The sequence below is a fragment of the Heliangelus exortis genome, chromosome 15 (genome assembly GCF_036169615.1).
Source record: "Heliangelus exortis chromosome 15, bHelExo1.hap1, whole genome shotgun sequence".
Taxonomy (NCBI): domain Eukaryota; kingdom Metazoa; phylum Chordata; class Aves; order Apodiformes; family Trochilidae; genus Heliangelus; species Heliangelus exortis.
Genome location: NC_092436.1, coordinates 1,571,307 through 1,597,692, shown reverse-complemented (window position 1 = coordinate 1,597,692; position 26,386 = coordinate 1,571,307). Strand labels below are relative to the sequence as shown.

General features: G+C 47.5%; 1 protein-coding gene and 1 long non-coding RNA gene across 8 annotated transcripts in view; both read right to left on the bottom strand.

Moving 5' to 3' along the window:
- Window positions 1-11,252, bottom strand: part of RAPGEF6 (Rap guanine nucleotide exchange factor 6) — a 113,976-nt gene extending 102,724 nt beyond the window's left edge. For 2 of the 6 annotated variants that reach the window (XM_071758314.1, XM_071758317.1), the window contains exon 1: window positions 10,426-11,252. In XM_071758314.1, the coding sequence (XP_071614415.1) occupies window positions 10,426-10,494 (69 nt within the window). In that variant the 5' untranslated portion in view covers window positions 10,495-11,252. The remainder of the gene's footprint in view (window positions 1-10,425) is intronic. The other 4 variants (XM_071758310.1, XM_071758311.1, XM_071758312.1 and 1 more) reach the window with 2 other exon arrangements.
- A 950-nt stretch (window positions 11,253-12,202) lies between these two features.
- On the bottom strand, window positions 12,203-25,166 carry LOC139803039 (uncharacterized). 2 transcript variants are annotated; one of them, XR_011728848.1, is made up of 4 exons: window positions 25,074-25,166; window positions 19,997-20,066; window positions 19,038-19,173; window positions 12,203-13,402 (listed from the first exon to the last, which is right to left on the bottom strand). It is a non-coding gene; the product is annotated as an uncharacterized lncRNA (long non-coding RNA). The 2 variants fall into 2 exon arrangements; XR_011728847.1 differs by lacking the exon at window positions 12,203-13,402 and having other exon boundaries at window positions 18,510-19,173.
- Between the last annotated feature and the right edge of the window lie 1,220 nt (window positions 25,167-26,386).

Below are 26,386 nucleotides of genomic sequence, written 5' to 3'. Positions count from 1 at the left end.
CTTCAATACTCTTTCTGTAAGGAATTTAACACTCACATGTCTCGAATGCACACCCTCCACCCCTTGCAGTTCTGGAGAACAAAAGCAGGGAAGAAATGTATTTTTCTTCCATTTGGCAACTTTTCTGACCACCAAATGTACTTGCAGTTCTCTTCCCACCTTGTTCCACACCCTTTTCTCACTCTTCTTCACTATTCCAACATCTCTGAGGAATTCTTATTGCAAGGTCAGTAACAAGGCACTGGGCTTGCCTTTTAACTCAGATTAAGAGTTTTGTAAAACACACCCTTAGTACCCAAGAATTCCCTGAAAAAAATCACTGTTTAAATTCAGATAATGCAACAGAAAATAGGTCTTCAGGAAGATGTCCCACAACATACTTTAATTTTAATTCACCAGTGAAAATCTGTAGCTAAATTATCACACCACAGATGAAACTCAGTGCATGACCCCACTGCATGGGAAAGGTATTTACTACAGGAAATAAATTCCAATACAGAATTCCACAACTCCATCATAATTTCTGGTTTCACTCTCAGTCACAGCTGCCACTAAAATGAAAAAACAGTGTTTCAGACCAGTAATTGGAAGCAAGGGTAGGAAAAGTAATCTTAGAGCAACAACACTTCACACACTGCCTGGAAGATCCCTGGGAAGCAGCCACCCTGATTCCCTCCAACTTCATTTGTTCCTTTGTAACAAGGTTCAGGGTTCACAAAAAGCAGAAATATTAATTGCATATTAATTGCTGAAAAGAACCAAACAGAGCTTGGTACTGGAAAGCTGCAGGGGACTTCTGCATCACACCTGCTGGCTTGCAAGGTCTCTGCTGTTGTTCTATAGCACTAAAAGTCTTCTGTGACAGCAGCATTGAGAAAATAAAAGTTATTTTTCAACATCCTGCAAGGTAAATTGACCACCATCCCATCATGACAGCTCAGAGAACTGGGCCTCAATTTTTTTCCTCAATAAAAATGTATGACCTGGTCTGCAGAGTCACATCTGGTGAGCCCTAAATCCCGCATTTACTGGGAAGATTATCAGAAGCAAGCTGCTGTGTTGTCTGTTCTGTAGCTACAGTTACTTTGGTCAACAGCTTGAAAAAGACCCATAAATAATACCCATGTAAGCTTCCAGCATGCTCTGACAACCACACAGTGAAAACACAGAGTTTCTGTTTTACAGTAACCTCCCAGACACAAAAACCTTGCTGACAACTCTATTGTCACGTCAGAAAACCCTAGAACCACAAGTTCACTTTCTACAGCCAGCTTCTTGGAACAAAAAAAAAAAAAAAATAAATACAAAGAATGAGAAGGATGTGCATCCCTTTCAGGAGACCTCAACAGCCTCCTTTGAGGCCATCACCCACCAAGGAAGGGTCCCTCAAGAGGTCTGGGAGCAGAGGCCCCAGGAGCACCCTCTGATCCAGCCAGCTCCAACAGAACAACCACACAGGAACCCCATGATCATTTATTTTTCTTCCCATAGAAAATTCATACATACAAGAGTGTCTTAGAGGCAAATCCCTTTAAAATCCTGACTTCCTATGTGTACCTTGCAGAAAAGACACCTAAAAATCTCAGCTGTGTAAGGTGTGCAGCATACACAAGCACAAAGAGTCATAGCACTGACACACAAATTACAAAGCCCAAATGTTTGGTTACTGCTTTTGTTGTGGCCCCACTTCCTTCAAATGAAGCCCAACAAGCAGGAGCAAGCAAGATTAGGCAACAGCCTCTGACATTTTTGTGTGACTCCACACAGAGTGTTCCTTACACTCAAAGAGGATGTTCAAATTGGACAATCCAACCAAGTTTTAGACACAACAAGTGCTTGAAGCCACAAGAGCAGGCAGCACACAACTGTGCTCAGCAGGTTCTTAACCTGATTTTTTTTTCTGTTTCTCAACTACACCTATGTTCAATCATTCCTCAGGCTCCCACAGCTCTGTCTCAGCTTCACCTTTCTGAGCATCTCCCTTCTGCAGGAAAGCTGGAGCTGCCACAAGAACCCCATGGGGAGCTCCAGGCTGGGCACAGAGTGGCAGAAAGGGACCTGGGAGTCTGGATTGCCAGGAAGGTGACCAGCAGCCAGCAGTGTGCCCAGGTGGCCAAGAAGGCCAATGGCATCCTGGGCTGGCTCAGGAACAGCGTGGCCAGCAGGTCCAGGGAAGGGATTCTGCCCCTGTGCTCAGCCCTGGGGAGGCCACAGCTTGAGTCCTGTGTCCAGTTCTGGGCCCCTCAGCTCAGGAAGGAGATTGAGGTGCTGGAGCAGGTCCAGAGAAGAGCAAGGAGGCTGGGAAGGGATCCAGCAGAATTCCTGGGAGGAAGGGCTGAGGGAGCTGGGGGTGTTGAGGCTGGAGAAGAGGAGGCTCAGGGGAGACCTCATCACTCTCTCCAACTCCCTGAAAGGAGGTTGGAGCCAGGGGGGGGTTGGGCTCTTTTCCCAGGCAACTCTCAGCAAGACAAGAGGGCACAAGAGGTCTCAAGTTGTGCCAGGGGAGGTTTAGGTTGGACATTAGAAAGAATTTCTTTAGGGAGAGAGTGATCAGACACTGGAATGGGCTGCCCAGGGAAGGGGTGGATTCTCCATCCCTGGAGATATTTCAAAAGAGCCTGGATGTGGCACTCAGTGCCATGGGCTGGGAACCACGGGGGGAGTGGAGCAAGGGTTGGACTTGATGAGCTCTGAGGTCCCTTCCAACCCAGCCAATTCTAGGATTCCATGACAGGAACACTTCCAGCAGGCCAGGACAATGCCTGAAGATCCCCAGCCCCTTGCAGCCCATACCAGAACCACATTCCAACTCACCGCTTTGTTTTCCTGAATCAGAATTGGAAATTACACCCAGGAGACAACCACCAGCACTGGAAAAGCTTTTCACCTTTTCATGTCTAAGGCAGTGACTCAGTGAGCAGAAACCCTCAACTTTCTGCAAACAATGCCCCTGCACAGGAGCCATTGTCCACAGAGTTATTAACCTGCTGTAATTTCATTTTCTTTTTAATACATCCCTGTTCTGCATAGCAGACTTTGCCCTACATGAAGGAATTTGCATTAGTCATGACCCAGAAGCAGCATTTGGCAATCAAAAACCAAGCATCAAACCCAGCTGGTTCTGGTAGGTAGGTAACTTCAGGGCAGGTAACTTCCCATAACCCTTCCAGTCCTGGAAACAAAGCCAAAAAGCATCACTTGGCACAGAGGCATCATCTGCAAGACAGTCTAAAACCTAAAAAAACCTCACTGGCTCAGCAACATTCACGTTACTTTCTCTACTTGTTTAACATTAATTTGTTTGAACAAAGAAACCCTGTAAGACAGATTCTAAATTTAAGAAGAATCTATTCACCAATGCCACTTCAGTAAAGCCAGTTCAGCTACTAAAACACTGCCCTGAAACTCAGTTTATTTGCTTGGAACCATGAACCTGTAATTTGGCTGAATTCAACAGGCCTTAACTGTTAAGAAAGCTGGAAAAATTATTTATTTCTGCAAACTATTCCTTAAGTTTCCTTGCAGGTATTCCAGCTCTCCTCTGTGGTACCTTGTCCATGGCTCAACACACATCAATCCTGACTGAGACACAAATAATCAGACTCATGTGAACAACACAGTCAGTCCTGCTTCCTCCACAACAAAAACAAGCTCCAAAAACTGGTCAAACACAAACAAAGAGACTGAGCAGCTACCAGCAAACACCCATCAATTTGTCTCCAATTGGAGTTTTTGCAGCAAAAGGCTGAGAGGCGGCCAAAAAAAAAAAATCAGTCCTCATCAGCTCATAAAAAAAAGCAAATATAAAGTTTATGAAAGTGAATTACCAAGAAGCCTTAATTGTTAAGAAAGCTGAAAAAATTATTTATTTCTGCAAACTATTCCCTAAGTTTCCTTGCAGGTATTCCAGCTCTCCTCTGTGGTAGCTTGTCCATGGCTCAACACACATCAATCCTGACTGAGACACAAATAATCAGACTCATGTGAACAACACATTCAGTCCTGCTTCCTCCACAACAAAAACAAGCTCCAAAAACTGGTCAAACACAAACAAAGAGACTGAGCAGCTACCAGCAAACACCCATCAATTTGTCTCCAATTGGAGTTTTTGCAGCAAAAGGCTGAGAGGCGGCCAAAAAAAAAAAAAAAATCAGTCCTCATCAGCTCATTAAAAAAAGGGCAAATATAAAGTTTAAGAAAGTGAATTTTCAAGAAGCATTTTACTGAGACAGTGCAAGAGTTTGCATGCTTGGCTTTTTTTGTTTTTTACTACAGGAAAACCACAGGTCTCATTGAGATGAGGTCTGAGGACACTACACTGCATTAGGAGAAGGAATAATAAGAGACAAATACCCACCCCAAGCATTCCTACAAGACAAAAGAGAGGAAAATGTAAGCACTAAAAACTTCTTAAAACATCAAGCTGGTGGCTGAAGAGAGGCAGCTCTCCCAAAGCTCCAAGCCTTGTCAGACAAGCCCCCAAGACTGCCAGCACTGTATTTCTCATGAGCTTGAATACATTAAATTAATGAGCAGCTTGGGAAAAAAAATGTGGTTTGTTTTACCTTCAGCTGAAAGCTACGTGGCATGGAAGGGCAGGAGGAAAAGAGAAAGTTTATTACAGAAGAAAATTATCACTGTTTTGTTAGTGCCAAAGAACTTGAGGACGTTCTTCATTAACAAAGAAATTATATTCTACTTTTAAGACTAGAACAACCATAAAAGTTGTCAGCCACTGATGTGACATGCACTGTGTCACTCCTCAGGCACTCCTCTTCTGAACTTTAACTCTACTAGAAGGCTATAAAAAGAAAAAAAATCTTTACAATCTAATTTATCTAAAGAGACTAATCAACAGTTAAGAAAACCTCACAGTTCTAGGTCTGTTCTGGCCTCAGAAAGATGCTGACAGAATTTGGTGGTGATGAGGCAAGGCACAGGAGTGCAGGCACCTTCAGGTTTTTTTTCCTTTAAAGATGCAACTACTCAACAGTTTTTGCTAATAAACCAACTGCTTTTTCTGCATTTGATTTTTCAGTCATCCAGAAGAAAAATCAAACCCTATCTGTCTTCACAGGAACTGCTTAAAAGGCATCCATAATTATATTACAGGCTTTACCTTCTTGTAATTGTAGATAATAATTGTTGTCATATGAGCAGAGCAAAGCAATCTGCACAAGGTACACAACGACCCAGCCAGGAAATTTATCAGCAGTGAATTGCAGGCACATCAGTTCACTTTCCCAATCACTGGGTGATAACCAAACCACCAGCTTTAAAGGGCCCCTCCAACCCCCAAGCTCAGTCCCACAGGAAAACAGAACCAACACCTTGCAAAGGCAGGGATAAAAGTTACAGAGTTCAGTTCATCTTTGATTATCCAGTTTGGGAAGATCCTCTGGCAAAGACATGGAATAATCTGAAGTATTTTATATCAGGTAACTGCTGGTCACCTTCAGCTGGAGCTCCAGAAATGTTCTTCATCATGTAGAAAACATCAGCTATAGAAGGATACATATTAAAATGGGAATGAAAGCATAAGACAGAGGTTAGGCAGTAGGAAATGATGGAAGGAGTCATCCTAGGTGCCTGCAGTTATCTTAAAGCTCAAAAGAGATTTGTGTTCAATCAAGTTGGAGATGCTGGGTTGTATTTTGGTTTGGAGGCCCCCAAACTAGCAGGGAAGAACTTTTCCAAAATACAAACCAGCACCTCCAACTTGAACACAAATTTCTTCTGAGCTGTAAGATAACTGCAAGCATCCAGATTTTTGTAGTGACTCCTCAACTCTGATTTTGTTAAATGTCTGTCCAAAAACAACCTCATTGTTACAGTTACACTGCTAAAAGCTCATTGTGAGCTGCAGAAACAATGGAATTTCACAAAGGCTAATCCCCTGTTTCACCTACCCAGTTTAGAGAAAATTATTAAAAGGATGAAAAAACCCACTTCAAAATACCAGTTATTTCTAGAAACAAGAAGCAGATGTTCTCCTCTGTTTGGCTCAGCTGTGCTACAGTACAAGAGGGCCTTTGTTATGCTGTCAGCAATAATTTATTTTATTTATTACAGACGTTTTATAATGCCCATCAATGTACTATTTGTGTATGGATAGATTGAGATCTATTTTTTTATATCTAGGCAGTCAAGAAGGATCCCATACACCCTCCAAATAGCAGCCCCTGTTATGACACAGTTGTGCAAAGCAGGATTTTTCTCTTTCCACTGCATTAATAGGAAGGGAACAGGAAGAGAAGGAGTTATTAGTATTGCCAAATAAAGTTGAATTAACATTAATCAAGAATTACAGAAACAAGACAAAGCTAGAAAAATACAAGAGCTTGAGTGTATAAAAATAAACTCCAACTCTTTGAAGTCAAATTCAGGCAAAGCTTTCTGAACCATGGAAAGGAAATACTGCCTAGAACAAAGCCATGAAGAAATAAAAAGAACCTATCTTGGCAAAATGATCCATTAAAAATGGAAGAGAATATGGTCAGGGGGAGGGGAACAGAAGGAAGGAGAAAGAAAAAGGAGCACAATCGTTTGCTTTTTTGCCCTATCAGCCTCTCAGACCTTATCTGTGGGAGGCATTAAACCACTCCCCAAAAAAACTAACATCAGAGCCTTTGCATGGATCTGATAAGGAACTCTTGGGCCTCAAAAAATTAAACCTTTCATGAGAGAGCACACAAGGTGGCATAAGCATTTGTCCTTCCCTCCTACTGCTCTGAGAAAATTAATTCCTTCTATCAAAATATCCTCCAGATCACTAATTTGGTATCCCCAGCAATCTGTGGCACAAGGAACAGACAGGATGATGTGCCAGACACAGCTAAAGCAATCCCACATCCCAACCTGCAAGAACAGGAGCATCTGCACATCTAAATACTCCCACATCTACCACCACACACCAGCACAACCCTGGAAGATAAGTGCAGATATTAAAATATTTTAAAAGTGTATGAAATCCTGGGGTTTAAATATAGATGTGATTTTTTTTTTTTTTAAAAAAAGTGACTAAGTGTCTAATTACTGCAAAGGTTTCCTCTGCCTGACAAGACAGTGTGCAGAGCAGAGATGATTTGTTAGGATAATTTGTTATCAAAACTAACATCTGAGAGAACCCTGGCAAATTCCACACTTTCAGGCTGAACCTGAGAGACAGACAGATTTATATTGGTCACAGCCAATTTTTGGCACCTCCAGGTCAAGTTTCATCCCAGAGCTCCAATCTGCCACATCCGTGGCTATCAGCCCACAGGGAAACATTTTGGAAGATTTTGCCCAAGAAAATCCAGGTTGCACCAGGGATCCCTACAGTTCTGAACTGCAATTACATAAAAATGTACACACCATTTCATGTCAGCTACAATCTCCAGGAGTTTATCAAAATAATTCCACCACCACCACCACCCCCCGCCAAATATATTAAAGATTATAACACATGAAGTATCTGAGCAACAACCAGAAAAAAAAAAAAAAAAATCAAGTGGGTACATGTCTTATATGCATAACTTATACACTTTAACAATTAGCAAACATTGGAATGTTACCACAACACTGAAAACTTGCCCTAACAGAGATTTTTCCAAACAAAAATATTTGTAGCATCAAGAATTAAAATTTTCACTTGCACAAGCCATGGAGATAATTCCCCAAAACAAGTAAATTACAAAAACACTTTGATATCTCCCTTCTTAGCTCCTTAGAGCTTACAAATCCAAACACCTTGTCAAGAAATAGTGTGTTAAAAGTCAAAATCATGCAGCTAATCGTAGCCCTCCTGAGGGAAACTGGATGTGTGGATTATTTATCTGTATTTTTCCAGAGACTGCTGTACAGATGATAGGCAGGAAGCATCAGACCATCCCATTAATCAGTGCAGCCTCAACCCTGTAATTTCTAATACCCAGGTAAACTCCTCTTATAAACTGAAGGGTCTGAAGTGTGAAGGGGACAGAAAGGGACTCAAAGGAGACAGAAACTCGTGGGCAAGCAGCTTGGGCTCATCACAAAATACCAGCCACTGCTTGGGGAATTTTGGTGGTTTTTTTACCTTCTGTCCAAAAACACAGCCCCGTGCAGCTGATTTCATGTGGGAGGAGCTGATACCTCGCTGGGAGAGTAGGAGGGGAGAAAGGAAGCCACACTTTTTGTCTGTGCACAGCTTGGATGCTTGAAGCCAGGAGTCACCAGCTCCTACACCCTCAGCTGGAGTCTGACCCTAGAAGCTGCTCTAAGCAGGTTTTTGACTTCCCTGACCTCGGTCTTGCAACATCCAGAAGAAAGTTGACAAGTCAGAATGCTCAGCACCGTTTAAAAAAAAATTAAAATAAATAAATTGCATTGCAATTGTTTCCTCCAGTGCCCTTATCACCCTCTATCCATCTGTCATCACATCTCAGAGTTCATGCCTGGGAAATCTGGCAGAGTGTGGCCACACTGGGGAGGTTTGATGGGGTTTTTTTTTTTTGGCTGCACAGCTCCAGAACAGGGACCCCCTGTGCTATTGAAACGAGGAACAGCTTTTCTTGAAATCAGATTAGAACCGAAAGCACCCCAAAAAACAAAAAAGTGATTTGACTGTAATTACCCACTCAGCAACAGGCAACAAGAAGAGAGGCCCCAACCCTGCCAACTTTTAAGTAGGTGTTTAACTTGAATCACAGGGAGCCCCACTGTGCAGTGTCTCTAAATGCCTGCCAAAAAGGGGCTGGATTAACAAGGGAATTAAGTTATAGTAACTAAATAAATAAATAAACCATTTTAGAGGTGCTATTAGCTCGATTAGCAAAGAATCATTTTATTTTTTTCCCCCCACAACTGCTCACAACCCTGATGTCAGCCTCTGTGGCATCCCACACAGATGCTCCTGGGCTCAGCTGGATGGTCCACAGCACCTGGACATGCTGTGCTCTGCCATTTTCACCTTAAAAGCTTAAGCAATGTTTTTATTTGAATGTAATTTTAGCCAAAATCAGGTGGCAATTCTAAAGAATTCCATGCTAGTTGCTGAGAGGTAGTGGGGGGATTGGAGGTGTCTCAAAAAAAACCAAAAAAAAAAAAAACCCAAATAAATATCCCAAAGCCCAACACAGCTGTGAGACACCAGTATTGCAACCAGCAGCTGTGGGCAGATATTTTGAGCCAGGCCACATTACCTGTTCCCCAAAAATCAACCTCCTGAAAAGCCAGCACAGTATGTTACCTCCTGAATGACACTTCTGTGATGAACCCAGTTGCCCAATGCAAACCACACTTGCAAAGGAATTTTCCTAAGTGGGGCTGGAGAGAAAGAAAGGTCTGAAGCAAGAGGGGAGTGATAAAAATAAAAGAAGAGAGGCAGCTCTCTTGCTGGGACTGCCTCATCATTAATTTAGGAGCAGAGACACGAGTAGGGACCTATCAGATATCACCCTGAACATGTGTATTCCAGCCACTTCAAGGATGGATTAGAAGGGGAATCGGGGTCCCTGTCCTCCCTGAGAAATCTGCAGCAGCCCTCCCTGAGAAATCTTTTGATAATTAACTTATAAGGAAGACCAGGCAAGGACATTCTGCTCCCCATCAAGTATCAAGGGAGAACAGATGTTCCCCGGTCTCAAAGGGACAAACGAAAGAGTGTATCATTTCATACCACTAATCCTTCAGCACGTTAAAAAAAAAAAAAAAAAAAAAAAATAAATATATAAATCACAGCACAGGAAACAAATAAAAAAAAAAAGGCTGGGGGTAAGCAAACAAACTCCCACCAGCCTTTCAGTGAAAAACAAATGCTACCAAACTTATTTCATTATTAAATTAATGCTCCATGACATTACCATTCACAAAAACACATGGCTGATTGCAGACGAGCTTTTGGGGAAGGGACAGAGCAGGCAGCTCACTGGAAAATGTGTTTTACTGTACCTAACCAGCCTCACACATCTTTTCACTCCCACTCACTGGAGAGGCATCTCTTTATGAAGTCTGAGCAGCATAATTAATCTGGTTTTGTTTAAATCTGCATCGCTGTACAGGTAAGCAAAGGCTTTCAGCTCCCCAACTTTTCCCAGAAGTTTTGCATCACTGAAATATGCATAATTTTCTTTTCCAGTGATCCACCTCTTCTTTTTTTCCTACAGCCTACCTGAAGCAGTAGCTCATAAAACACCTTAGGTCCGTATCTAAAGTGTTGCCGGACCTTTAAAACCCTCCTGGGTCTGGGGCAGCCCAACTTTGGAAAGCAGAAATAAATAAATAACTATTTAAAAAAAAAAAAAACCAAAAAAAAACTCTACACGGGCGAAGTTTGTGAGCGCCAGCCTGGCTCGCAGCACTCAAGCACCACGCAGCGAGCAGAAAGCAAGGGAAAAATTATAAATAATCATAATAATTAAATAAAAAAAAATTAAAAAAAAAAAGGAGCCGCCGCTCCCTTACCTCCGGGGTCCGTTCTGATGGTTTCTTTCTTAAAGCCTGTTTAATCTGGGGGTCCACAGGAGAGGTCATTCTATTGCTCTGCTCCTCCAGGTCCGTAACTCCTCAGAAACAGCCGGCGGGGAGGGAAGGAGGGAAGCAGGGAAGGAGGGAAGCAGGGAGCGGGGTGCGATGCCTCCGGGAACACCACGGCCCCACCGCCGCTCCCCCGACCCGCTCCTTTCCGCTCCGCTCCGGTCCGGTCCGGCCCCTCTCTCCGCTGCCCCGTGGCGGGGCGGGGACGCTCCCCGAAACTTTCTGGGCGCCGGGGAGGCCTCGCCGCCTCCCAGAGCTTTTCCCTCAGAGAAAAGGAGCGGAGAAGGCCGAGGGGGAAGCGAGCGGGCTGAGGGCAGGCCCCGGGGCGGGCGCGGTGTGGGGCTGCCGGGCTGGCTGCTCACCAGGCGGGCGGCTCCTCGGCGGCGTTGCGGGTTCAGCAGCGGAGAGAGGGGCAGGTGGAGCCGGGTCTCTTGGCCGCCGCCACCGCCGTTTTCCCCCGGCTCCCGGTGCCGCTCCCCATGGCGGGCGCGGGCGGCGTCGCGGCCCCGCCGCTGGGACGAGCGCGCGCGGGCTGCGGGAAGTTACCGACCGGAGCGGGACTCCCTGCGCCCGCCCGCTCCCCGCCCGCCGGGGCCGCGCAAAGCGACGCGGGAGGGTGAAGGAGTTTCGGCGACGCCTTGCCGGATGCTTCCCCTTGGCTTCCTTTCGCCTCCTTCCTTTCAAGCGCTCACCACCAGCACCACGGTCCGGGTCAGCCCCGCCGCTACCGCACGCTCACCCACCGCACATTCCCCCCCCGCCCCCCGGGGCAGAAAAGTGCGGGAGCGGGCTCTTTAACCCAGAGAATCAGCGAGACGGGCGAGGGGCGGGGCGAGGGAGAGGGGGCGGGGCCACGGCGAGCTCCGCCCCCTCCACACAACCGCCCGCGGTGGAACGCGAGTGGGCGGGGCCCAGGAGCTGCGCGCGCGGGGGAAGGCTCGCGAGGGTTGGGAGGAGCTCGGCGCATGCGCGGGAGGGGGGGGGGGGCGGAGGCGCCGCGCGCCCCGTGAGGGGATGGGCGGGAAAGGGCGGGAGGGGACGGGGACACCTCAGGGATAGGGATTGGGATTGGGATGGGAATGGGGACCTTGACCGGGATTGGGGACCCTCAGCCGGGCCACCGCTTGTCCCCGCCGTCCCGAACGCACCCACACACCCCCTCAGGGTGCCTGCAGGGTCAGTGGTAGCCGTTGGAGCGCGGCCCCAGTGTTTATCCCACACTGCCCGCGGTGTTTCTCTTGAAAAACCCTTGGGGAAAAAAAAAAAAAAAAAAGGGTTTTCTCTTGAAAAAAAAAAGCAATTGTCGGCGTGAATTGCATTTCGACCTCGAGAAGGGGAGCACTTCTCCGCAGGCAGGGTCACTTCGTGCTCATGGCACCAGGAGCTTCCTCACCATTAACTCCTGGGTTTGCATCGTTCCTGCCTTTCCCTCACGGCTCGTAGGGAATTATTTATCAGGATATACTTGAGGGCCTGGAGCCTGTGGGGCTGCAATTCCCTCAGCCCATTCCCCTCAGGGGCTCCCGGTACCAGGCTGGAAATCCCGACAGCTGCGGGGTTCGGATCTCAGCCTTCAACCCTGGGATCTCTGGTGCGATCTGTACAAAAGGGACCTGTGCTGGTTCCCATGTCCTCCCCAGACCTCCCCTTCCAGCTGCCACAGCCCCTGGGGGACAGCAGGCAGCAGCTGCTTGTCAAACACTCCTCAGAAGATTTCCTTCCTTACCCCAAGTCTGGAAATCCACGAGATCAAAGCCTTGCAGGCACACAACTTGTGTTTGTCCTGCTTTGTTTTTCTCTTTCCTTCCTAATAAACAAGAGTGTTCTTGTTTCTTCCTTTTCTCCAGCTATTCCTTTCCGTTCTCTTCACCGCTTTGCCCTTTATGGCACAACTCTCTCTCTTGTCCTGAAGGACTTTATTGACCATTCCGAGTTGTTTTATAACATTTCCAGTGTTCCCTTCAAAGAAAAATCTTGAGGAAATTTTACATTTCCTCAACAAATTTGACATTTCCTCAGCCTTTTGTTGGTGCTGTGCCTGGTATCATTGCAGAATGGACAGCCTGCATCTTAAAAGCAACCATTTTAACCTCACCAAGTCACTGCAACCACCAGAGAAACAACGTAAGATGCTCTCAAAAACGAAAAATCTGGTAAGGACACAGTTTCAGCCCCAGAAAGCCTATCAAGAGTGATTTTTTTATTATTGTTTTGAACTTCTGTGGTAAAATTAACGTTTCCAAATACCACATCTATTCCTGTTCCAAAGGTCAGAAGTCTGTACTAGTTATTTGCCAGAACATTTTTCAGCTTCGGTACATAAAATATTATTTCCAGTAGTGTGGGAATCTTCTGAGATTCCTGCCAGGAACCCAAATTGAAAAGCTGGAGATAAGAAGTTTTCCTATCAGGAGGAGAAGCAAACAGAAAAGAAGTCTGAATCCTTCTTCATTATGAGATTCTTTTTTTGTTATTTTTACCTTCAGGCTAGCTTTATCATTTTTCTTTTTACCAGAGATGTAGGAGCAAATCAAGTCCTTCATCATCTTGTTTATAGTTAGAGGCCATGTAAAAGGTTAGTCAAAACTCCCCAAGTGCAAGTAGCTGGAAAAAAACTTGGAAAAAAATGTAGCAAATCTGCAGTATGACAATTCTCACGGATCTGTAATAATTTAAATCCTAATCCCATTTTTTTTTTTAAGAAGGTAACTCACCTATTGTATCTTTGCAGTCAGGATAATGCAGAAGTGGGCAACGTGGGAATAAAATGAGTGGCCTGAGGATTCCTTTTCTTACAAATTATCTTTCTGTCAGCCAAGAGCCACCCATGGAGCAGTGAGGGGGACAGAGGTTCTCAAGAGGAGCTGGAGCTGCTGTTCCAGTGTCATTTCTTGGCTCAACTGACCTGTGAAACAAGACAAAAACCACCTGAGTTTGGGGATGTGATGGCTCTAAGAGCAGCAATTATTCCAGGGGCCATTTCAGCTGCCAGGTTTAGTTCCCCAAATATCTGCAGGAGTCTCCTGATCCTAACTGCTCACTGGTGTTCCAGCCTCCATCTCCCCGTGGTAAAGCCACCGTAGTTAAACATAATTAAGGAGCTTTCACAAGCAAATAATTTCAGGGATGAAAGGATGTGGCCAAGCAGGATGCCTGTTGCCTGTTCAGAGGGAGAAATTTGCTTCCCTTTTGTCTGGATTGTATCACTCTGCCCAAAGAAAGCCAGGTTTTATTTAAATAAAAGCCTACTTTTATTTATTGAAGAATCACAGTGTCTGCAGCCTGACCTAGAAGAATCAAAGGTGTCTTGCTCCTTACACAGATGAGCTGCAGCCTCAAGAAGTGTTTCTGCTTCAAACATCCATCAGCTAAATGACAAAGTGCATCTCCTCCTCCTGCTATGTCCCTTCCATTGTCTGGGCTCACAGAGATATCTTTTCATCTGATGCCTTTCACCACCACGTGCACATCCCAGATTCTTCTGGGTAAAACTCCACTTCTTCACCTCTCCCCCTGCACAATCATCAGACAATGAAATTCTCTTAGTCAGATTTTTAAGCATTCTGTGTGTTTCTAGTTCCCCTGAATTTTATTCCAGCCTGGCAGTTTCCTTCCTCTTGCTGTCCAGCATGGCTGGTAGGTTATTGTTTCTGATTTCTTTTAGCTTTGGGGAAAAAAAAAAAAACTAAAATTCCCCTTCAGAGCTTCATTCACATCATTGGCAAGCAGTACCAGCTAAGTGTGTGGTTAACACACCACAAGGAAGACACACAAACTGGTTCTCTGCCCAACCAGAGGAAAACAAAATGTTGTGGGATCCCCCAGTGGGAGGAATCTCGTCAGCCTCTTTTACCCTATCTGCTTATTCTGGTGATGAACTTCCCAACTGGAACACGTCTGTGGCAGCTCCCTAAAAGAGGCTGAAATCAGGGAGGCAAAAGTGCTAAAGGAGTGGCTTTGTGCTGTGCATCTTTGTCAGGAAAGTTACATTTTTGCAAATGGCACCAAACTGACCCAATACCCAGGCAAGGACATTGATCCCCTCTCTGCAGCTCGAAATTTCCCTGTCTGAAAATACGTCCCAGAAAACGTGAAATAAACCAAAATCACTTTTTTCCAAATGAAAAGCATTTTGTGGCCCTGATTTTGCTTCTTCTGAAGCAAAGTTCCCCACGAGGTGTATCCCAAGAACTTCAAGGGATAGTGGCAAAAAGTAGGAATGAGGCATGGGAACTCTGAGGGTTTTGCTGCATCACAATACTTCTAAAACTGAAGACCCATCTCTCCTCCTCTTTCACTCAAGCCTGCTCTGGCTTTCCTTCCACCTACAGATTTTCTCCTGAAAGGTAAAACTTGAAAGCCATGAGCACTTAAGCAATTACAGAGGTCAAACCCTGATTTTTCAGCCTTAATTAATGAGACTGAAACAAAAGGGAAGCTTAACAACTTCCAAATGCAGGGACACTTTCTCTCCTTATGCTTTACCTTCAGCTGCAATTTTCCTTGCTTTTCCTGTTCCCTGTCACACATCTTTGATGGTCTCTGATGTGCTGAGTGCTGGTGTGAATGCACTGTGAATACAGTGAGCATGAAGACTGAAAAGCCTTCAAATTATATTAACATGCAAAGAGAAGGGGTTGACAAGCCCCAGCTGCTGCCTGGAGCAGGCTGAACCATTGCTCCAGCATGGCAAAATTAACCATTTCCTCCAGCTCAGCTCCCAGCTGAAGGGAACATCTCCTGCCTGAAGGGATTTCATGGGATGTCACAGAGCCTGGAAGGGACCTCAGAGCTCATCTCCTCCAACCTCTCATCCAGCCCAGGATGCTCAGAGCCTCATCCATCCTGGCCCTGACCACCTCCAGGGAGGGCACAGCCACAGCTTCTCAGTTCCAGAGTCTCCCCCTCCTCCAACTTATTCCCCAGATCCAATCTAAACCTCTTCTCCTCCAGTTTAAAACCATTTCAGCCTTGTCCTGTCACTGGGCACCCCGATGAAAAGTCCCTCTCCACCCTTCCTGTAGGTCCTTCAGGCACTGGAAGGCAGCTCTAAGATCCCCCTGGAGTCTTCCCTTCTCCAGGCTGGACAATCCCAATCCCAGCTCCCTACAGGAAAAGAGAGGACAGAGAAGGAAGGAAAAGAGAGGACAGAGAAGGAAGGAAAAGAGAGGACAGAGAAGGAAGGAAAAGAGAAGACAGAATTCTGGGAATAACAAATATTTGATGCTTGAGGGTGCATGGTGGGGTTAGGAAGGTGTCCCCCTGGCCGTCCTGTCAGGTCATGTCCAGCTTCTGGACTCCTCATTCCCAAGTGAGGAGCAGTTGCTCCAGCCAGCAGTGAATTGGGTTATTTGGTATTCATTTCCTGAGGTTTCTGTGGAAACAAAGGGGTGCATTGATGGGATGCTCTGACAGCAGGCAGTGAGGACAGGGAGAGTTATTTATACTGAAACAGCCCTGCTGTCCCGTGACTCCTACATCTACCTTCTCATCCACCTCATTTCTCCCCCATGTCCCACTCCCTCACCAGGCAGGGCCCTCATTTCCCACTGAGTGACCCCAAAAGTGCAGCTGGAGGGATGAAGAGCTCTCTGCCCATCCTGTCCCTGCCACCAAATCACCAAACTCTGTCAAATGTCAGTGGGATCAGGAGGGAGAGGACTCCTGCCAAACCACCAGAGCATCCAGTCTGCCCCAGGCATGGGAGAGTCTACAGCATTATCACAAGTTGTCTGATGAAACAGAGGAAGAACTGACAAAAACATTGAAAATTGTTACAAAATACAGGCAGTTGGTTTGCTCAAAGCCAGAACTTCTTGCCCCAAACACACTCTGCAAAAGGAGCAGCTCTGGCTTTCTGTCTGAACCAGGCTCTTCCATCAAATGCTTTGTCTGTCTGCTGCCATTTTCCTCTTACTACAGATCCACTTGATTCCAGCCCCAACACTTGGTTGGCAAGAGCTAAAAGAGCATATGGACCTGTCTGGATACTGGAGATATCCAGCAACAGCATACAGATGTCCAGGCTCTAGCCTGAAAAAAATGACAGCTGGGGGTGGCAAGGGAAAAACCTGCCCTGACAGGAGGCAATCTGGAGTCTTGTGACTGCCCCATTTGCATTTGCTTTGTTGTTTTAATCAGGTTAAAAATTGAGCTGCAAAGCTTTCTTCATCTGCTGAAAACCATTGGAAAGGGGAGGGCAAGTAAGAGGGTGGGCTGGGAACACAGAAAAGATGAAGACTTAAAACAAAAAAACAAAAAGGAAGAACACTCTTGCCTTGGACAACTCCCCACCAGTAATCTGGGACCAGCAACCAGCTCAGCAAAGCTTATTCCAAAGCCTTTTCCATTAATTTTTGGGGGTCTACTTGAAGTTGTACCACCATAAACTGGCTTCACAGACACTGGGGGGTTTGTGCCTGTGACCTGTTGTAACCCGGTGAGAACATGCAGTGGTATTTGTATTTTTTTTACTGAGTAGCTATTTTCAGAGGCAAAAGGCCAAACACTTGCATAACTCAGTATTACCCTTCTGTGTATCCATGACATTTGCAAGTGGACAACACTTTGGCTGCTGCTGTAGAGCTAGTGAAAGAGCAGGGCATGCCTGCAGAGAGGAGCCAGTTTAAATATGACAGAGATCAGAGTAAATAGGATTTCAATCCTCCTCCCCCCCCCCCTTTTTTTTTTTTAAGTAAATGGAGTAATTCTGTGAGCATGTGGAAAAATAACAAACAACCTCTCTGCTGCCAACTAACAGGCCAACAGTCTAGACTTCACTGGCAGTCAACTGTGTTAAGAAATTGTGAATAACCCCCTGATACCCTTATTTCTCTGCTTTCTGCAGTCAAATGGAGGCTACTGATTTGTGAAACCCCAGCAGAGCTACTGCAGCATCTGAACCAAGCCTGAGCCTGGGGAAAACTTCCCATTCCCAGCACTTCCTTGCTGCTGGTGTCAGGGCCAGGGTCCTTTGCAACCCTGAGCCAAGAGCTCAGCTGTGCAGAGGATCTGGATCAGAGGATCACTCCATGCTGTGCAGAAGATCTGGATCAGAGGATCCCTCCATGCTGTGCAGATCTGGATCAGAGGATCACTCCATGCTGTGCAGAAGATCTGGATCAGAGGATCCCTCCATGCTGTGCAGATCTGGATCAGAGGATCACTCCATGCTGTGCAGAAGATCTGGATCAGAGGATCCCTCCATGCTGTGCAGATCTGGATCAGAGGATCACTCCATGCTGTGCAGAAGATCTGGATCAGAGGATCCCTCCATGCTGTGCAGATCTGGATCAGAGGATCACTCCATGCTGTGCAGAAGATCTGGATCAGAGGATCCCTCCATGCTGTGCAGATCTGGATCAGAGGATCACTCCATGCTGTGCAGATCTGGATCAGAGGATCACTCCATGCTGTGCAGATCTGAATCAGAGGATCACTCCATGCTGTGCAGATCTGGATCAGAGGATCACTCCATGCTGTGCAGATCTGGATCAGAGGATCACTCCATGTTGTGCAGAGGATCTGGATCAGAGGATCACTCCATGCTGTGCAGAGGATCTGGATCAGAGGATCCCTCCATGCTGTGCAGAGGATCTGGATCAGAGGATCCCTCCATGCTGTGCAGAGGATATGATCAGAGGATCACTCCATGCTGTGCAGAAGATCTGGATCAGAGGATCCCTCCATGCTGTGCAGATCTGGATCAGAGGATCACTCCATGCTGTGCAGATCTGGATCAGAGGATCACTCCATGCTGTGCAGAGGATCTGGATCAGAGGATCCCTCCATGCTGTGCAGATCTGGATCAGAGGATCACTCCATGCTGTGCAGAGGATCTGGATCAGAGGATCCCTCCATGTTGTGCAGATCTGGATCAGAGGATCACTCCATGCTGTGCAGATCTGGATCAGAGGATCACTCCATGCTGTGCAGAGGATCTGGATCAGAGGATCACTCCATGCTGTGCAGAGGATCTGGATCAGAGGATCACTCCATGCTGTGCAGATCTGGATCAGAGGATCACTCCATGCTGTGCAGATCTGGATCAGAGGATCACTCCATGCTGTGCAGAGGATCTGGATGTTTGGAGGAGAGGTGTCTGTGTGTTTGTGCCTCTCTATAAACTGTAATTTGCTTCCAGAGAAGTCTTGCACAGCTCAGTAGACTCAGATCAGGCCTGGGAGGCAGCATCGCTCGGTGAACTCATTGCAAAGCTATGTAGGCCAAAATTCCCTGTATCATCCTCTGCTTTCAGTCAGATTTCAATGTTTTGGGTCTGATTTTTCCAATCAAGGGAGTATAAACAGCTCCTGCTGACAGCAGTGAGTTAGCAAGCTCCTCCAGGCTGTTCAGTTGGGCTCCTTTGCATTGCAGCAGTCGGTGGCAGAGGCAGCTGCTTTTATCAGCACAGTGACATTCGTCCTTATTATTCCTTAGGATCTCTTCTCCAGCTCCTAATGACCCCACGGTGCTAATGAGCTCTTCAGTTCCCCCACCCAAGCACAGCCCTATGGATGAGATGATATCAGGCCACTCACTGAAACCATTCACTCTCAGGCATGCAGAATATCCAGAAAGTTCCTGTTTTCAGCCTTCTCAGTTTTAGTCTTCAAATGCAGAAGCATCCGGCCCAGGCTCACGTGGTGTCAGCAGCAAAACAGAACAAACTGTCTCCTGCAGGCAAAAAATAAAAAAAATTTAAAAAAAAATCCTCTCTATTTTTAACTTGAAAAAGATCTGCAGATGACTCCTCTGCCACCCGATGCTCTTTTCCTCCCCTCTTTCCAGAGGCTTTGTCCTTGGTGACATCTCAGAGCCATCCTGCAGCACAGTGGATGCCATTGATCCACACAGATAGAGCATATTGATCCTCAGCTGTGTCCCAGAGCCACTGGTGGCCTCATCCCACAGCCCAGCAGCTCTCCTGCAGCAGAGCTGCTCCTGTTGGGAGCCCACCAGACTCTCCTCTAGCTTGATGCATCAAAAATCCAACCCTTCCAGGGCCACTGGCTGCTCTTCTCAGCTGCAGGGGGGAGCATCAGCAAGAGCCAGCACACAGTTTGACTCCTCCTGGAGGATTTGCTCACTTCTTCCAGCAGAGAAAATGGGGAGAGACCCTCATTGCAAACCTTGGCATCCCACCCCAAGGGTCTGGCAGGGATGGCACCCAGGAGGGGAGGTTGTGACTGACCTGGGCTGGTTTTTAGATTTTTGTCCTGGTTATTGTCCTGGCTGGGTTTTGAAACATTAGAAGTGCAACCATTCCCAGCCTTCCTTGAACGAAAGGAAGTGTTGTGTATGAAACACAGGAAGAATTTCCTTTACTGTAGCTGGTAGGGAGCAGGAGGAAATCAAAGCAGAAGAGCAGCAGCTGAAGGTCAGATGATGGGGTGAATCATAGGGTGATGCAAGTCACCAAGTGCCTGGCTCAGAGCACCACCCAGGGAAACCAGATGCCACCCAAATACACAAACACCACCTGCCTGCAATCACTTACCCACCATGGGAGTCACTTCCCTGGCTCAGAGCAGGATGGGCTGCTTTGGTTTTGGTTTCTTACCAGGATCCTGTGAATTTAAGAAAATCAGGAAAAGTTGTATCATGAGGAGAAGGGCAATGAGAGCCAGAGAGAAGCAATTAGATCTTTAGCCCTTTCATTCCACACAGAGATGCAAAAGTTCCCCAGCCTGAAACACTGAAGGGTTGGGGAGGATGCTCTTGGGGAATCCAGCAGAGCTGTGCCTGGAAAAGTATTCCCTACAGCCATGGGAAAGGGGAGCAGAGGGAAATGCCTGCAGCAGAGAGCTGCCTGGCCTCTGGGAACCACACTGACTTCCAGAAACACCTGAACACCACCAACAACCTTGTCAAGGAAATATTCTCTCCAGCAGCTGAGGACAAAACCACTGCACAGCTGGAACCAGCAAACTTGGGCTCTGCTGGGGAGCTGAGGGGGGCTCACTGGGTTTTTGAGGTGTTGCAGAGGAGCTGCCCTGCAAGTCCCCTCCACATCCCATTGGGAACATTCTCAGTGCTCCTGCTCACAGCCACAGGTGGGCCCAGCAGATACCTCAACATTTCAGTTTTTCAAGCTCTTTTAGTGACTAATATTCTTCCCAGGGCTCTGGCCAGAGGGCAGATTCTTTCCAGAGAAGCCTGGGTTGCCTTTCAGCAGTTGGGTTTCATTGCTGCCCTGATCCAAGGCAAAGCTGTCCTTGCAGTCCAAGTGTTTTCTTTCCTATAAACATTTGCTGTAGCAGTTGCTGGTTTGTGAAGTACAAACTGAGCCTGGCTCCAGGAGGGGACTCTAAACGTGCTGGACTTTTAAGGAAGGTACCAAAAGAAATGGAAACAATCTGTGGGTTGCAGTTCAAGAGAATTTGAGGCAGTAACAGGAAGCACCCCAGAGCTGTTTGGTTTTTTGTTTTTTTTTTTTCCAGTTGTGGTCCAAACAAAAGATGTGCACACGAATGGTGAAGAATCTGCAACCAAAGGCAGTGAAGTGTTAGAGTAAGAAACAAAGAGAGCAGAGCTCAGCAGAAACTTGTGCCCAGGATGGGAATCACCAGAAAAGGCATCTCCAGAGGGCTGGCACTGGTTGGTGATAAGTGGGGCACAAGTGTGAAGGTGTGGTGAGTTCTGACAGGGCCAGGGCCCAGCAGATGGAACCCCCTGGGACACCACAGGCAAGGAGGGGGTTACAGTGCTCCTGGTGAAAGTGTTTTTCCTGCTGAAATAGCAAAGGCTGCCACGTGCTCCAGTGATGATGCTCAGCTGCCTCTTGAACTGGCAGCCTGAGCAGGAAACAGGCAACTCACAGATTAATTAGCAACACTTAATGAGCTCTCAGGCTTTGACTGTAAGGGATGAAGGTGGAGGACAAGACAGTGCTGATGGAAGACATTGCCTCTCAAACTCCCCTGGCTGCAGACATCCTGAAAAAGAGGGAATTCATCCCCAATTTCTGAGAGTGAGGACCTGGACAAACCCTACACAGGCTCCTGCTGATTGCTGCCTGAGCTGCTGCTTCTTCCACAACTCCCACAGGGTCTGCAGCTTCCCAGCCAAACCCTGGCAAGGAGGTGACACTCAACTACAGCACATCTGAGAAGCTGAGTTTAGGTTAAGGATTATTTTCCCCTTAAAATGGGAGCCTGAATTCATGGCTGCTGTGGAGAGCAGCAATTGCCAGAATCCAGCCCAGGACAGGGCCCTCCATGTTAACACTTAAATCAGTCCAAGCCTAGTTCTTAAAAAAAAAAAAAATAAATGTATCAGTTTCCCCAGGAAGGGCCTGCTTTTCACTACCCTATAATTTAAGAAATGGTTTGCAGCTTGAAACTGTATTTTTTTGAAAAATCAATTTGCCTCCAGGCTGATGGCTTTTGCAGCCTCAGAACAATGTCACGTGGAATGAGGGGGATCAAGACCTTTGATTGAAACTCTTGGAGCTGTACAAGGAAAACAAGCCCAGAGAATAAAGCTCAGGATCATTAATTATTGCAGCACAAGCAGCAGAGCTGTAATTATCTTGTTCACTGAGAATGTCTCCTGCAAATCTTATCAGTCAGATTGGCAATATGGGAAACAGGATCAAAACCAGGATTAAAATTAGGCAAGATTTCTAGTTACAGCTGCTATTAATAAATCTACCCCCTGAAAATTTGGTAGTTAATTTCTTAGCATCCAGCATGCTCAAAAAGCCATTGAAAAATATAATATATATATAAAATATGATAAAATAATAGTTGCTGGTAGCTGTAATTTTGAAGTAATTAGGGAAGAATTGCTGAGTGCAGCCTTTTCAAACCACACCAAAGTTCTCCAAGGTGAAAAACATCTCTGGCAGGAAAAATCAGTCCACCCAAACCCCCTTGTACCCTCTCTTCCCCCAACTCACTGTGTGTAAATGCCTGTGTATGGCAACCACCTTCCACAATCCCCAAGCCAGAGCCTTTAAATGGGGGTGTTTGCCCCAAAGAGGTCCCACCAGTGGCCCAAAATCAGCACTGGAAGCCACCAGGTGACTTGCCCTGATGCCCCCTGCATGTCCTCAGGTTTTAATTCATGCTCTCCTGCTGCTTTTTTCCCTTCTGGCTCTGGTGGCATCAGTAGAAACAGTCTAGAAATTCTGTTAGCCACAAAAAAGAAAAAAAAAAAATCCCTAAAATAATTTGCTTTCAGGAAGCAAGATGCTCAGATGCCAAGGAAATCCTCTCACCTGTAGAACCATGGAATGGTTTGGGTTGGAAGGGACCTTCAAGATCATCCAGATCCAACCCCCTGCATGGCAGGGACACCTCCCCCAGCCCAGGCTGCTCCAAGCCCCATCCAAGCTGGGCTGGAACAGGGATGGAGCAGCCACAGCTTCTCTGGGAATCCTGTTCCAGGTCTCAGCACCCTGAAATTAAGGAATTTCTTCCTAATCTCCAACCTAAATCTCTCCTCTTCCAGTTTGAAACCCTTGCCCCTCGTCCTCTCCCTGCACCCCTGTGTCACCGCAGCCTCCTGCATCTCCTCTCTGGTTTCCCTGAAGAAAAAAACTCTGAGCCTGTCCCCCCAGAGGCACAAAAACTCACTCTGAGGAGTTAACTGAGAAGGAAAAGCAAGTTCCAGATGAAGCAGAACTCTGGTTCTGGTGGTCAGGAAGTGAACGAGGGGAGCAACCAAAGCACAGTGGTTGGAGAAAGTTCCTCTCTCTCTCTCAGCTGTTTAGAAAAGGCAGGAGAAATGAAATCTTGAAATAATAATAAAAAATATACCAGCATGTAGAATAATGGCTTTATGGGCTTAAACCCCAGAGGGCCCAGGGCTGGCCCAGCTCCCTGGTGTCTGCCCAGCAGAGGCAGCAGCTCCCTCTTGTTGTTGCCAGCTCACAGGAAAAAAAGATGACATCCAGGGCAGGACGGTTCCCTTCTGCCACCACCACCACCACCACCCTGAGGTAAGAAGAGTTGCAGCCTTTTCTTGGTCTACAACTTCCTCTCTGAGAAGACACAGCCACAGAAAAAAAGTGTTACCAAAGCAGCTCCAGGAAACCACCAGCAAGCAGAGAGCAGGAAGGCACGAGGGCCACCCCAGCACCCCCAGCAGCACCCACAGAGGGGCTCCTGTCCCTGTCCCTGTCCCTGTCCCTGCCCAGGGCTGGGCCACAGGCAGAGCAGCTCTGTGTGTCACAAGGAACTGACATCTCATCTCCAGGGCTGCTTTTGAAATCTGGGACCAACCTACAGCCCAAAGACTTCCTGTGGGATGTTGTGATAAGGAGGTGCAGGTCCAGGATGCCTCATCCCTGCCAAGCAGCAGCAGCAGAAGCAGCAGCAGCAGCAGCAGCAGCAGCAGCAGCAGCAGCAGCAGCAGCAGCAGCAGCAGCAGCAGCAGAAGCAGCAGCAGCAGCAGCAGCAGAAGCAGCAGAAGCAGCAGCAGCAGCAGAAGCAGCAGAAGCAGCAGAAGCAGCAGAAGCAGCAGAAGCAGCAGCAGAAGCAGCAGCAGAGCCCCCCCAGGCCTCCCAGCTCTGCCCAGGAGTTGGGCTCCTCACCCTCAGGGCTGTTTGAGCACCCCAAGAGCTGCCCACAGCCCCACCACCCCAGGCATTGCTCAAACCTTTGAGCAACAGGCACCAGGTGGAGGAAGTCACCACCTTCAGCTGAGGTGCATCAACATCAGGGGGAGGGAAAGGAGCCTGGGTCACCCTGATGTGGCTCTGAGGTCACTCAGGAGATGCCATCTCCTGGCAGAGGGGGCTGGGCAGGGCAGGAGGGGCTGCTGGCTGCCCCACCACAGAACATCACCATGGTCCCACCACAGAACATCACCATGGTCCCCAAGTGGCCTTTCCTGCAGGAATAACATCTCAAACCCCACAATGTTCATCAGGAAGTTTTCCAGCAGCAGCAGCTCGAACCCCATGATGTTCATCAGGAAGTTTTCCAGCAGCAGCAGCAACATCTCAAACCCCATGATGTTCATCAGGAAGTTTTCCTGCAGGAGTAACATCTCAAACCCCACAATGTTCATCAGGAAGTTTTCCAGCAGCAGCAGCAACATCTCAAACCCCACAATGTTCATCAGGAAGTTTTCCAGCAGCAGAGCAGCAACATCTCCAACCCCAGCCCCTTCCTGTCACCTGCCTTGCTTCATCCCCTTTCCCTTCTGTGCAGCAGTGAGAGGGGATTGCCCTGGAGAGCTCTCCCTGCCCTGCTGGGGCTGCTTCCCAGGAGCAGAGCTGAAGGCAGGAGCTCAGGCAGTGACTCCCAACCCTGGGAGCAGATGTCTCCAGCTCCAGCTGGGAACAGGCAGAGCTTTGGAAATCAAATTCTGCCACTGTACAAATACTCCCAGGTGATGAAAACCAAGAGAGGCACAGGAGTAACCTTCCTGCTGCTCTGCTTGCTGAGAGGAGACAAACTGCAGGAGAGCAGAGGACCTGAGCAAGACCAAAGGTGCTCGTTTGAAGAGGCCACACGTGTCCAGCAGATGCAGCTGAGGCAGAGGCTGCTGCCCAGCAGAGATCCCTTGGGAAGAGGAGATCCAGGGCACCCCTTGGACACCCAACTCCTGGTGCTGTTCCTCACCTGGAATCCCTGGGGAGCTCCAGGACCTTGCACCCCTGTCCCATGCTGCCTGTCCTGCAGTGACACTGACAAAGCTGGCACAGCACAGCTGAAACGTGAAGGAAAGAGATTTAAATGTGTTTTGGGTTTTTTTTCTTCATTTAGGGACGGTACCAAAGGTCAGCAGTTAACCCCTGCCCTGCTGGGGGGGACCTGTGTGGTGCCTCTGGTGTCCCAAACAATCCAAACCTGCTCCTTCCTCCTCTGAAAGCAGCAGAGCTCACAGCACCAGCCCTGGGGACAGAGAGGGGACAGGGGACACTCTCACTCCTTCCCACTGACCCCAGGGAGGAGAAGAATCCCCTTCCCCCTCCAGGGGTAACACCAGGCACAGGCAGTTCACCTTCCAGGGTAGATCTGAGAGATCTCAAAGCAAAGCTGGAGAGCCAGATTCTGCTGGAAAAGCCTGGATAGATCCCCCCAGGATTTGAAGTTGAGGTTCTTTGCCTGTCAGAGCTGAAAAACACCAATTCCAGAAAAGCCAGGGAGCTTTGGAAGCCAGTGAAAAACTCCAGGGAGCACTGGGAATGCTTTGCAGAGCCTGGGGGGACTTCCATTCCCAGCAGCAGAGTTGGAGCTACTGTACCCAGGGGGTGTGTGTGTGTGTGAGTGTGAGTGTGTGTGTGAGTGTGTGTGTCTGTGTGTGTGTGTCTGTGTGTTGTATGTGTTGTGTGTGTGTGTGTGCGTGTGTTGTGTGTGTGTGTGTGTGTGCAGGGGTGTGTGTGTGTGTGTTGTGTCTGTGTGTGTGAGTGTGAGTGTGTGTGTTGTGTGTGTCTGTGTCTGTGTGTGAGTGTGTGCAGGGGTGTGTGTGTGTGTCTGTGTGTGTGAGTGTGTGTGTGTGAGTGTGCAGGGGTGTGTGTGTCTGTGTGTGTCTGTGTGTGTGAGTGTGCAGGGGTGTGTGTGTGTGTCTGTGTGTGTGTCTGTGTGTCTGTGTGTGAGTGTGTGCAGGGGTGTGTGTGAGTGTGTGTGTGTGTTGTGTCTGTGTGTGTTGTGTGTGTGTTGTGTCTGTGTGTGTTGTGTGTGTGTGTGTTGTATGTCTGTGTGAGTGTGTGTGTGTGTTGTGTGTGTGTTGTGTCTGTGTGTCTGTGTGTGTCTGTGTGTGTGTTGTGTGTGTGTTGTGTGTGTGTTGTGTGTGTGTTGTGTGTGTGTGTGTATGTGTTATGTGTGTGTGTGTGTCTGTGTGTGTCTCTGTGTGTGTGTTGTGTCTGTGTGTGTGTGTGTGAGTGTGTGTGTGTGTTGTCTGTGTGTGTGTTGTGTGTGTGTGTCTCTGTGTG